At 40.6% G+C, this 12428-nt stretch overlaps 1 protein-coding gene across 26 annotated transcripts in view; it reads right to left on the bottom strand.

Annotated features, from left to right (window-relative positions):
• Positions 1-12428, bottom strand: part of tcf7l2 (transcription factor 7 like 2) — a 92186-nt gene that overhangs the window by 58386 nt on the left and 21372 nt on the right. For all 26 annotated transcript variants that reach the window (XM_028477203.1, XM_028477209.1, XM_028477208.1 and 23 more), the window contains exon 4: positions 3149-3250. In XM_028477203.1, the coding sequence (XP_028333004.1) occupies positions 3149-3250 (102 nt within the window). The remainder of the gene's footprint in view (positions 1-3148; positions 3251-12428) is intronic.

Here is a 12428-nt window from a genome sequence, read left to right as displayed (position 1 = left end):
GGTTGATATGTTGTAAAATGGGTGAGCTCGTAGAACGTGATGTAAGAAATCCGTGTACCCTTCATTCTTTGGTTATTCCGTTTTAAAACCAAATCAAAATAACAAATAAACCGTGTGGTTATTTTGTTTTACTATAAATACAGATTTTCTTGTTCTGTTTGTGAGATACAGTATATATATATATATATATTTTTCCTTTCCCCCACATATTTGACTATTATCAACTTGTTATTGTCTCCTCTCATCACCCTCTAAGCACAATACCATTTATTATTATAATTGTTATAATATCACACACACACGCACACACACTTACTGTATTATAATGTATAACATTTGTAAATAATGTCTATGGTCTATGGCATTTTTTCTGTAAAAAAAAAATAAAAAATAAAAAAAATATATATATATATATATATATATATATATATTCAGCGTCATCAAGGCTTCCTATCACAAACTCATCTCTATTATTGTTTTAACTGGCTGTCAAACATTTGGATCAGATCACAGTTATCTATTGGGTCAATCAACAGCTTCTTATCACTACAGGTGTAGCTTGGTAGCACCAGGGGTCAGGATGCTCACGTACTGCTCTTCACTTGTAAACCAAAACAAACGACTGTTTACAGCTCAATCAATTGATAAAGATATCACGTACATAACATGCAGAGTTACCGCCTGTTGTTAAAATATCAACAAAAAAAAAGCTTGACCAATTGAGTGACACCTGCATGAGTCCGCGTGGCGTTATCATTGGAAATCAACGATGCCGTACGCCAGTAATCTGCCTCTTCTGTATGAGCGACAGGCGGCATGATGCAAACCAGGGAAACGTTACACTTCCTTCTCATTCAGAGGTGGATGCTGAAGCAGGATGGAGGGAGTGCCAACAATACAAGCAGCATTTCACGTTCAATTTCATCACTTGCACTAACAGCCAGTGGTGCGCTCCAGCTACGCTGCTGCAATACCTCTGATCTTACCAGTCTATATCAAACACATCACACTAGGGTTGGGCATTATGACCACAAAAATTACAATATATTCTCGTATATTGATCAATGTCAGAGCTAATCTCAATATGTGTTAAAAAGGGCTCCACCCCCTGCAACGTGCTCTGGCTTTCGTTTTCTGCTCAGAACTAAAAGCCTGACAGAAATACATAAATACAGAAGCTGTTTTTATTCATCCAATTTTCTGTAAAACTCGGCAAAGGTCTCTTCAATTCACTTTTATTTAGGATTTAACACGGTAATTACCTCAAGGTCAGAAACCTCACATCTTAATGCTGACTTTAAATCTATTTTCAATACCAAAACTTGTCTCATTAATCCTTATCATCACATATAATCTTTAATACTGGTGTTATTATTACTACTGCTGCTGCTGGTACTGTGCCTGATTTGTTTTTCCTATCTTACTGGTTGATCGTCCTTGTTGTTTTCAGTTTGTTTCCTCTCCACAGCCAGTTTCTGTTTGCTGTTGCCCGTTTGTTCCAGTCTGACTAAAGTCGTTTGCCTGACTGACCCTGTGGAGTCGTAACGCCTCATTTTATGAGAGTCACCTAAAATAAAATGACTGCATTTATTTACATGAAAATGTGGTTTACTGTCACTTTGGCCCCTGCTTTGCTAAATAGCAAGTTTGTAAAATATTTACGACCAAAATGGGCATAAAAAGTGACTAATGCGTTGTAAAAAATAAAGTAAATAGATGATTACAGAGTGAGGTAAGCTGAACTATACAGGAGCTGAGGTGTACGTGAGAAGGCAACTATTTACTGCTACATGACTCATATCAAATCCAACCTAAACTATTTACCTTTAGCTTCTACAGCCTACGAGCAATTAAATGACTTTATCCGAGCTGGGACTTTTTTTTTTCTGAGCGTCTCCTAAAATAACATAGTAAGAAGAGGCCCCCCCCTGAACTCTTTGGTTTAAAAATAACGTAACGCCAACATCGCAAGGGAAGATAAGGAAGGCCTTAGAGGAGCTTGTTTTGTTCTGAATAAACTGTCATTGCCAGGTTTTTTTGTCTGGAACACAACTTTTGACAAGGTTTCTGTTTCAAATAAACAGCCCCGTCAACTCCAGCTATTTTAAGATATGTCTAAGTGAAACATGCAGAATACAAGAGAAAAAAATGCTCAGTTTCCAACTTTTGGGTGACACTTCATATGGTCTTTATTACAGAGCATGAATCTAATAAGACTGAGTGAATTTTTTCAACTGTGACCGAGAGGGACAATGTGTCTTCAGGGTGTAATCTGAGAGAGAAACTCATCACTAGCTCTTTCTCCATGAGTTTCCGTCATGACAACACCGGCAATAAAGAGTGAGGCGTGATGATTGATTTCCTCCAACTGAACTACTGTTCCTGCCACTTGACACTTGCACTGTAATACCGTTCATGGTCTTAAAAACTGTTAATTGTTTCATGCCTTTCAATTTGGCTTTCATAACTCCAAAACAAAACTATTATGGCCCGAGGCATCAATGGTCATCGCACTAATTCCCAACTCTCATTGATTTTCTTGGCCTTGTTGACTCTGTGACCACATTTCTTCACATTCCTATATTCAGCCTTTCCTTTGACCTCCCAGAAAACTTTCAGCCTTTGGCTCATGACTAAGTTCACATTTAAAAGTTTGTTCTAGAGCCGTTAGCTTCTTAGATATTGACATGCCTGGGGTGGGCGTTCCACTTTGCGGACATACTGTGAATACCCCTAATAGTCATACAGCGATCTCTAAAACTAGAAGACTCTCCGAACTCCAAGGATAGAGTAATCAATGTTCGAACAATGTGCACGCCCACACATTCCCTAAAAACAAACACGCGAGCAGTCCACTGTTCTCAAGACCAGTTTTGGTGGTTTAGGATTTACCATTAAATAACAACCCCAAGTGCCCTTTACCTCTAGAAGACTACTACATATTGCCTTTTGGGAGCTCACTGTACCCTAAAGGGTCAAAAGCTACATACATTGCAACACAACTGTAAAAGACTAATGAGGCAAACAAATCCAGTCAAAATAGGAAGAGGAAAAAGCAGCTTTTGATAGAGTTCTCAACTTTCTGTCAATGATAAAGCAAGAAAAGCTGGTGAAAGTCGGGGAAAATACGGAGCGGCGAGTTACTTACAACGATGTGTGCCGGTGACGGGGACCTGGCATCTTTAAGTGCTTGTCTACTCTGAAGACCTCCTTGTTGAACTTCTAGCAGGGGCCATTTCATCTGTAGGTACTGAATGGAAGAAAGAAAGTAGAATGGAAAGAAAGAAAAAAAACATGTTAACAATGCAGAAAGCAAAAAACCAAAAGGTAAACCAAACCAGAAAGAAAAGACAAAAAGGAAGACAACATTTCTTGACACGTGTACAGGTGTAAAAACTCAGAAAACGTGAAAAGCAAATAAAATTTAAAGGCGGATGGCAGAAAGATGAGGATGGCCTCAAGCGTACATGAGGAGACCACACAATATCTGTGCAAATCAAACCTTCACAACACAATGTTTGCTGTTATAACACACGCACTTTCACAGACACTTTTTACAAGAAAGCAAAATCTGTTTTCTTCGTCAAACAGCAAACAGGTGATTGAAATGATTGTTGAGTTACGTATATAGAGATTGAGCAGGGTGTTCTGCACACACCTTATGACTTTAAGATGACCTCACACCATAAATGTGACTATGTCAGACTTTTATTGGAACCCATAAAGTGGATAAAGCGTGGAGTCTTACCACTCTCCTCGGGGCCAAACCTCCTAACTGCTCCCATAAATGATTGACTCAGCCTCTATCAGAAGCTGTTCTGTCTTTCTCTCTTTCTCTTTCCATGCACACACAGGTACGAACAGCAGACAGGAAGAAATGTAGGTCTTGAGAAAACTCTTGTCTTTGTGATAAATTATCAATCCATCCATTTTCTATACGTGGAGCGAACCCATGCAAGCACTAAGTCCCACCTAGAAATTGAACCCTGGCCTTTGTCGGATTTGATATCTCTACCCCACCATGCTGCTGGGTGGAGTCATCCTTATAAATTTGATGACATCAACCATCTTGTCATGAGTCACTGACTTAACTATTTGTTGTAGATTTTACGTATGGTCATATTTAACTATTCAGCGAACTTAAAACAAACTCTAACAGTTATTTCACCTGCTGTTTAAAGTACACCAGACCCTGCTTATCAATGTCAAAGCCACCTACAGCTGTTTGAGGGAAAGAGGTCACAGCATCGGTTTTGGCTTTAAGCATTTTTTAGACAAGAAAATGTTGTGAAATTTATGTTACAAAATCAGCATCAGGTTGATGACCATAAAAGCCTTGCCAGTTAGCACATTTAAAGATAAACCAATTTTGGATATGTCTGACTAAAAAATAAATACATTTCAAGAAGAAAAAAATGCAGTAGGTTTACCAACGTTAACATCCAAATGTGGTTCCCATGAAACCAGAAACAGGAGCAACCTCTGAGGTCTGTTAAGGCACAGAATGGTTACTCGTTGATGTCGCGACACTATTGCCAAAGTCTCCCATTAAAAATGTACAACTTAGTAAAAGCTGCTGATGAGTTTGACAGTGTTTTTTAATTCTGCCATTGAAACAAAAACTGACTTCATGTACCTTTTTTTTTTAATTTTTTTAAATGTCTTGGACTTTGGGACTTTATATAGTTCTGTCATTATTTGCAGTAGTTGAACAAATCCTTCATATTGATCCTCTTAGTGTTGACGCATGTACATTAGATATAATTTCTTTATTGTCATCCTGAAAAATGTGAGAGCTAGTTTGTCTGCATGCCTAAGATCCTTAATTTAAGTGTCGGAGTTAGTCCTTCCTCAGGCTGTCTAAATCTGTGGTAATTAGTGAAGGTTTCACCATGGGGAGTCCAATAGAGCTAGAAGCTGGAAGGAGTTATTGACTCCGTGTCCTTCGGAGTCAATAACTCCCGCAAGGGGAAAAAATTATCAACTGTCTGCTTCTTCTCCACCACTGATGCTTATTTACGGCCCAAATACGGCTTTTACTGCGAAAAACCTGTGGTTGTTTACGCTTGTTTGTGTGTCCTTATGGTGGAAAAAGTAAAAGGTTGTAAAAACAAGGACTTGTGGTGTTTTTATAGACCCCCCACACAGTGTATTAATTGCCATGAAGGGGAGAGGAAGAGAGGAGGGGAGTGATGTAACAGTAAAAGAGGAGGAAGAAGTAGGAGGAGTGACGAGTCTGGTATAATCTATGAGGTAATTCAAGACTGTGTCCATTGGTGGTGGAAGAGCTGGAGAAAAGGGAAATAGTGGATCCAGTCATAGGAATGCCCTGTCAGAATGCATGCACATGCATATATTTGAACGCAGCTGCAGCTGGCACAAGGGGTCAGATGGGAGAGCATTCTGAGGAGCTGGGTGAGGAACGTGAAGGTGACACCTTCCAGTGTGGCAGTGTGGTAGAAAGAGCCACCAAAAGCAGAGCAAACAGAAGAAGGGGGAGGTTGGAACACATGCGCTGAAGTCCACTTTAGCATTGCTATTACAAATGTTCTCACAAACTAATCTCTCCTGCAGATTTTATAGACATGCCGAGGAAAACAGAGCCTTGGCAAGTGCTAGGTTCCATGACCACCCCCTCGTTGGCCTCCTGCTCTCTCTCTTTCCCTCTCTCTCCACCCCACCGTCTGCCCCGCTAACAAACGCGCGGCCTCGACTGGAGTAGGCTAGGACCTCTGACCCCTCTCTGCAGTTCCAAGCCCCTCCATGTTCCCCACACTCTGACCTGAAACCTCCATGCTATAAAGGGGCCCCCCATGTAACTCAAGAGCCATTCCGAAGTGACAAATTGCTCCAGAGTTCCAGGATAACTCTCTCCTCTCCTCTGTCACTCCTGCCTCCAATAACATCCACACTAACCAGCCAATGAAGACCCCCACCCTTGTCCGTGCCACCCAGTGTCTATACTCCAGCTCTGGAGTTCTGCATCAGACAACTTCTCTACCCCCCTCACACCACCACTAACCCTTTATATCTTGCAACCCCATGTCCCTCTTGAACTGTTCTCCCCTATGCTGCACCCCTCCCTGCCAGGCCAGCCCCACAATAGGAGCTGAATGACTCAATTGTCTCTGATGAAGTGAAAGACAAGGGACTCCTCTAAATCCTTAAAGAGGGATGAACTCACCCTCATTGTCCTAATTTCCGTTTCGTCTGCCCATGTCCAAAGGGAGTTTCAAAGCTAAGGTTGTAATTTACGCAGACTACTAATAATCTACTTATTGATTATGTCGTTTGAATGTTAACATTGGCTTTACAAAATTTTCTTCCCTATATTGCTGTTGTCGAAGCTTCCCTGTCAGAAGGGGAAAGCCCTGGTCACTTAAGGTTGCGTTTCTCATTGTCTGAGCATGTGTTTTCTTACATTTGTACAAATCATTCACAAGTGACATGCCAACTTTTGGAATGCTCTTAGCAACAGTGTTAACCTAGATCTACATTGCCTGTCATCATGAAGAAAAAAAGTTGGCACCCCAGCAGCATTTCATAAAGACAAATGGGGGGGGAGAGATCACGAGGACTCAAACAACAACCTTCCACAATCAGCCACAAGCTTCCACCACTGTTGTAACTAGTTTTACAAGCTGGCACAAATTTGACCAAAAATGGCACCAAGTGTAAACTCGTCCTCTTAGAAACTAGTTTTTATTCTCGCTGACAAAAAAGGTTTTAACTGATCATTTTTGTATGTTACTAAATGCCAGACAAAATAAGTGCTGTAATGTGTCTCATGAACAACTGGCTTCATTTTTTTTTAATTGGATGTGTTTATCACATGCGGCCTGGTGGCTGGAGCATCCGTCACCGTACGGTTTGTTTGTTTTGTTTTCGATTAGGAGCAGAAGGCTTGAGACCAATCAAACTAACACAGCTCATCATGTGCCAAGATGGCTCCCCAACACTGGTTTACTTTCCAGCAGGGGACAACGAAACAAGTGATGAAGGCCATTGGGGCTCTATTAAGCATTTCAGCCATGTGAGCAATGCAAAAGCAGAGGGGGTACAGACACACAGGCAGGCAGACAACAGCTTGGGTTTAAAGTCAGCATATGGATGCTGGATGTTGCTCCAGAGAGTCCAGCAGATCTTCAGGCCATCTGTGGCTGCTTCATATCACACACACACGACATAGTTCCACATGGGCATGTGTATACAATGACAGCCCGAATGACCCGGTCCTCTGTTTGACACACGCATACAACAAATGTTCACACACCTGAAAAACAACGCTCAGTATTTTAAGCATCCACAATCACCTTGCTTTGCTACTCTTTGGATCCAGTGAGCAGGGATGAGATTGACAGCTTGCAGATTACTTTAATCAGATAGCAGCTATAAAGAGCTTTATTTAAGTCTGAAATGATCAAGGCTAGTAAGAGGAACCAATTCAAAGCTTTGCAAGTAAACTACACACAGCTTAAAAGATTAGTTTATCCAGTTTGACCACAATTTCATCTAATTTGTAATCTAAAAATGAGAGTGGAACATATTGTCTTGATCTTTAACAGATTAAGTGGATAGACTTCATCCTATTTTGCAAGTGCAACTAAAAAACAACCTAAATTATTTTTATTATTCTTTTTTTTATGGAAACATTATAATATTCCCCTCAGTTGAATAAAAAGCTTGCTAAGCAACAATGAGTTTATACCTTTGGAGGGCGAGTTAAAGAAATATAGCAACCCTGCAAAACAAATGCAAAATTGGGCAAAAGTTAACCAAAACAAGAGAGCCCATCATGACAGCTTTGGTTATAAAAATGCACATTTTATGAGTGAATATTAAAGAAAAAAAAGCACCCCACCTGTTCTGATAGCCAGAGGCATTTTGCAACCAGGAAAATAAAAGTGAAATGTGGGAAGGCTTAGGGTTTGTGTGCCCTGGGGCAGAAAGTGGGTCCACTGGGTCCACATTTACTCCAAAGCCAGAACCGCTTGGGGGTTCCACTGGCCCCGATAGCACTGGGGCTGCCGACCTGATCCAAAACCCCCCCGTCCGCACCTCCTACCCCCTATCCCTTTGCCAACGATCTCCACCTCAACCTCCCTTTCTCTTTTTCTGCCTTTCTTTAGAGCAGAAAAAAGTCAACACTTTCTATAAGCCCTATTCTCACAACTGGGGGGAAATTTGTATGTGATCTATCCTTTTTGTTTAAAAAAAACTCAGACTTTGCCTCCTGCCAACAGGCATGGCTGTAGAACCATTGCCATATAACCAACATTATATGAAGTATCTTTGCCTTTTACTAAAAAAAATTATTTGTATTGATCGGCTTCACAATCTTTCTTAAGGCTTGTGTAGATGATGCACCTGTATTTCATCAGGTCTCTTTTAAACACTGGTTCATGAGATAAGTATGGCCTTGCTCGGTCACTGTTTATTTAGCAGGTGTGGACGAATGTGCTGTTCAAACAGCGGCTAAGTAACCCCTAATTTTTACAAGATTGTGGAATGCATCATGGACATTATTTTCTATCACAAAATACCAATGATATACAGCTACATCATCTGATCTGATTAGATTGTATCTTTTCGTGTCCAGACTGCACACACCTGGATGTTTCCATAAAGTTAAGAGGCAGGAGGCGCGAGGATGACGACTACATTCCTGAATCCACCAACTTCTCGGCAGGTCTCAGAAAGAAAACGTGGTTCCATTTCTGACTTATGAACCCTTCCATCCCCCCTCCCCGCTTTTACCACTGTCCTGTGTCATTAAGAGTATCTCTTGGCTACTCTATAAATAGATGCAGGGAGGGTGAAGGCCAGCAGGAGATGGCTAGTCTTCCATGAGCTGCGCTAATGAACAGGCGCTCTGGCACCTTTAGCATCAGGCAGTGCAGCAGAATGCCTCTACTTTCAGGTGTTTCTTCAGCTTCACAGAGCTGCTGCTCATCTGATAGGCCTTCTCCACTTCTTTTTGTTATATAGACAAATATAACTTCTCCTCTATGAATCCTTCTTTGGCTTTTTTCACTACAAAAATACAAGTGGCTTACATATTATGAAGCTGAAAGATTTGATTACTGAAATGCTATTAAATGACACATAATTGAGTTGTCTCACTCACTCTGGTTGGGCTTGTAATCACAGTTCAATGAATCAATTAACAGAGTGGGATCACTCATCAATATTTGTCATCCAGGGCACTTTTAAATTCACTTCACGAGTTAACAAGATATCTTGAGGCAATGTGCCTAATTACCCAAAAACTAATAGCAGCAGTGATTAAGCTAATGTTTTGGCATATTTACAAACCTTTGAGGTGAAACAAAATGACTTTACCTAACTGATGACATCAAAACAAATCAGTAGTAAAGCAGCATAGATTTCTTTCAATACTAATAATTAATGATATTCTAACATTAAAACAGCTCAATAAAGATTAATTGTCTAAAATGTTATCAAAATGCGTAGATTTACGGGGAAAGTAAATAGTTGCCTCCCTGACGAATACAAAAACCTGAATTCAATTACATGTTTGAGTTAAGATGCTCGATCAAACCGGCACAATAAACAAGTCCCTCCACTTTCTATCAACTTGAAATCAGATATCTTTGGTTTTCTAAACATTGTTTAGTTTATGTAACTTTAAACATGTAACTCTATGCATGTATTTATCAAGTATATTTTCTAATAAATGTTTCATTTATTATCTTGACTTTCAGCTGAAGACCCTTAGCTCAGTGGAAGTAGGATGGCTGATTAGCAGAGCAAAGATCAGGTCCAGGAATTCTGTGTTTGGAGTCTCACACCGACTGACCTCTTTGGAGGCTACATGGTGGTGAACAGGCACGTCGTCTGCAGGCCGAGGTGTGTCTGAACCCATTACGCAAGTCCAGGCCAAAGGGCGGAAGGTGAAGAAGTTGGCCAACTTCTATGCAGCCTACACACTTACCTTTGTTTGCAGGAAGCGTTCTGGTTATGAATGAGTAGGGAAGAGTTACAGTGGTGAACAGCAGCTGAGTTCTTCTAAGGGAGAATGGGAACCTGGTGGCTTCGCCCACGTTCTGCTGTGTTTCGTATTGTGCTGGAGGACGACTGAATGTTGCCCTTGATGTTAGGTGTCTGGTTTTGTTCTGCAAGAGTTCACTATGAATTAGTTAAATGGTAGGCTGGATATGAGGAAGCAAGGAAACATGCCTCAAAGGAAGTACTTGTGTACCCTCTCAGGATCCACAAAGACTTCCGATACTGTAGAAACTCTACGCACTATCACACAATTCCACCTACACACACACTCATAAATCAGTGAGCTTTATGTCAAAGGCATCACACACACACGCAGCAACAGGCAATTAATTCTAAACAAAGAATGAAACAAAAACCAACAAAAATCTGTCGGTTTTGTATCTGTCTTACTTGTATGCGCACACCTTGAACACTTCAGAGTCCATCAATGAAGGAGAGCAACTCCTTTTAAAATATTATGGTTATGAATTTTAACCCCAACCGACCACTGTATTTTATTAGCTTGAGGCTATCTTTTTTATGGCCTAATTACGTTTAACCCACAAATTATTACCTCCGCCAAGATGGTAATCAGGGGTGTTCTGACACAACTTTTTCACTTCCGATACGATACTGATATTGGGTCCCTGGGTGTTGGCCGATACAGATATCAATAGAATATCAACATGAATCAGACATATCTTTATTACTTTTTTTGTAGTGTGAGATGTTAGAACCAGTGGGTTACATAAATGTTAACCTAAACATGAGTATTCTACAATGGAATGAAATAAATAAAAAGTCAATGAGAAGACCCTGAAAGAAAACTCTCAACAATTTAATAAAAACATAATATATATTAGAGATTTTAGATGCAAGATACTTTGCCGTTGTTTTTTTTCTGACATTGGACCAAATATCCAATACAGAAATCAGATTTGGGACACCCTTAGAGGGATCATTTTCACCAGCGTTTAATTATTTATTTGTTTGTTCGTTAGCAGGATTATGGCAAAACTATTAAATGGTTTTTGACAAAATTATACCCAAAGATAGGTATTATGCAACGGAAGAGTCCATTAAATTATGCAGGGGATCTGGATTAATGTACTGATTCTGGATCAGTTTATAAAGTTCATGTCTCGGTTTGTTATTGACCGATCTTTATGAAATGTGACTCAGTTATGTGGGGCTGAGTTCCTCAATTGCCCCACTGGGTTTCTCACAAATCAGATCCGAATCGTCCAATTCATTGGGATTTTTTGACCTACCGTACGGTTATTAATGGGAATAGAATTTTCTTACAAGCCTTTAAAGTGGGGAATGGTCATGGTACCATGATCCAAATAACTGAAAATATGTAGCAAAGAGGATATTTGACGCTTGTAGGAGGTTTGCGCTCTCTCCGTGCTCTTGTCAGTGTTATATTAACCATGACGTTACCCATTGAAAGAAAAAAAACATGCACAGTAAGACACTGCTGCTTAGCCAGAGTGGCTTAATGAATAAATAAGTAATGAGGACCTGGTTATTGCAGCTCATTAAAATGGGAGATGCCTCCAAGACATTAAAACAGAGGAGGCAGTTTTGTGACGGGCTTGCATGGCTCGTTCCCTCCGCCACACGATGACCTGACCACACAGCCCCGACATTCACCTTTAAGTCAACTCAGTACAGCCCCCTAACCTCACCCTCTGGACCCACACTTCCCCTACACAGAGCTGCACACACACACACACACACACACATACACACACTCAAGAGGACGTACACATGGCGCTCATAGTTAATTACCACTTAGCTCAATCACGTGGTGATCCATCTATAAGAGCACCTTCACCCTCCTCCCCCGAAAAACAAACAGCAGCACACATGCCAATTATTGATGAATCTTTAATATGGCGTTTTACAAAGTCTACATCTCATTTCCTAGCTCTAAGCCAATGATTAATCTTCCAGTAGAGGATTTAGAAAATACCACACAGTAAATAATTAGCCTGATAGAAAAGCATTGTGTGGTTTAGAAGAAAGATACCTGAGGCATTTATAGGTAAAAGGCACAAACGTTCTTTTTCTTAATTGTTTATCTGATTTATTCATGTATTTATTTTTGCTGATTCGGTTTAGCATCTCAGTCTAGGTCTATAAAAGCAATCGGACAAAAATCCCACGCTGCGATAACAGGTCAATGATGAGCTGAGGCCATCTATTGATCAGCTTAATTTTGCATCTATTAGCTAGGGAATGGCTTGCTCCGGGGGCGAGGGAAGCCGGGCGCTAACACGCACCGACAGGCTGGATGGAGATCATTACAACTGATGTTCACACACACGCTGTGATTGACATGGAGATAAGGCAGAAGAGAGGCTAGGCTCGCACGCCTCCCCGCACACTAAGCTAATGATACACCAAATATGTGC

This window comes from Gouania willdenowi, chromosome 19, assembly GCF_900634775.1.
Source record: "Gouania willdenowi chromosome 19, fGouWil2.1, whole genome shotgun sequence".
NCBI lineage: Eukaryota > Metazoa > Chordata > Actinopteri > Blenniiformes > Gobiesocidae > Gouania > Gouania willdenowi.
This window is presented reverse-complemented; position numbering and strand designations above follow the sequence as displayed.